This window comes from Alligator sinensis, unplaced genomic scaffold (assembly GCF_000455745.1).
Source record: "Alligator sinensis unplaced genomic scaffold, ASM45574v1 scaffold446_1, whole genome shotgun sequence".
Classification (NCBI taxonomy): domain Eukaryota; kingdom Metazoa; phylum Chordata; order Crocodylia; family Alligatoridae; genus Alligator; species Alligator sinensis.
Genome location: NW_005843090.1, coordinates 106838 through 107530, shown reverse-complemented (window position 1 = coordinate 107530; position 693 = coordinate 106838). Strand labels below are relative to the sequence as shown.

Genomic DNA, 693 nt, shown 5'->3' with positions numbered 1-693 from the left:
CGAGTGGCCCCGTCGCAGCCCTTGGGATCCGCCCGGGCCCTGCCGCGCCCCCACGTACCCGGAGCCGTGGCTCGGGCCCTCCAGCGCGGCGCTGAGGTAGGCCACGACGCCCAGGATGACGGTCTGCACGCACAGCTTGCTGGGCTTCTCCTGCAGCGGGGCGCGGTCGCAGTGCTGGCAGCGGCGCAGCAGGCGCTGGAAGCTGAGCACCGGGAAGGGCCAGGTCTGCACCAGGTCCTGCAGCACCAGCGTGCGCTTGTCCAGGAAGGCCGCCTTGAAGAGCACGGGGTAGAGCTCCGTGGGGAGCACCTCCAGGGCGCCGCGGGCCGTGGCGTGGTGGGACGCCAGCTTCTGGGCGCAGAGGAACACCAGGGAGTGCATGGCCGGCGCTGCGAGAGAAGGGGAGTGCGGGTGAGGCACCGCTGTCCGCACGCCACCGACCCCGCAGCGTCCCTGCTCAGACTGGTCGTACTGGGGGGGTTCCCATGACCCGCCCCAACAGCAGGACGTTGGCGTATCCCGGGGCGGGGGGTCGCGCCCCTCCCTTTAAGTTTAAGGCTCCCTTCAGGTTTGGGGTGCGGGGCGACCGACACCCGGGGGACGCCTAGGCCTCACCGCGCTCCGCCGCCCCGCGCGGCACTTCCGGGTGGGCGCGGTGACGCGGGACGCTGCCCGGCGGGGAGGCGGGAGCCC

At 73.3% G+C, this 693-nt stretch overlaps 2 protein-coding genes across 2 annotated transcripts in view; one reads left to right on the top strand and one right to left on the bottom strand.

Annotated features, from left to right (window-relative positions):
* Positions 1-641, bottom strand: part of LRRC14 (leucine rich repeat containing 14) — a 4349-nt gene extending 3708 nt beyond the window's left edge. The window contains exon 1 of the mRNA XM_006037258.3: positions 59-641. Within this exon, the coding sequence (XP_006037320.1) occupies positions 59-381 (323 nt within the window). The 5' untranslated portion in view covers positions 382-641. The remainder of the gene's footprint in view (positions 1-58) is intronic.
* RECQL4 (RecQ like helicase 4) overlaps positions 345-693 on the top strand; it is a 30035-nt gene continuing 29686 nt past the window's right edge. Inside the window, exon 1 of the mRNA XM_006037257.2 lies at positions 345-411. The gene's annotated coding sequence lies outside the window, so the exon portion shown is untranslated. The remainder of the gene's footprint in view (positions 412-693) is intronic.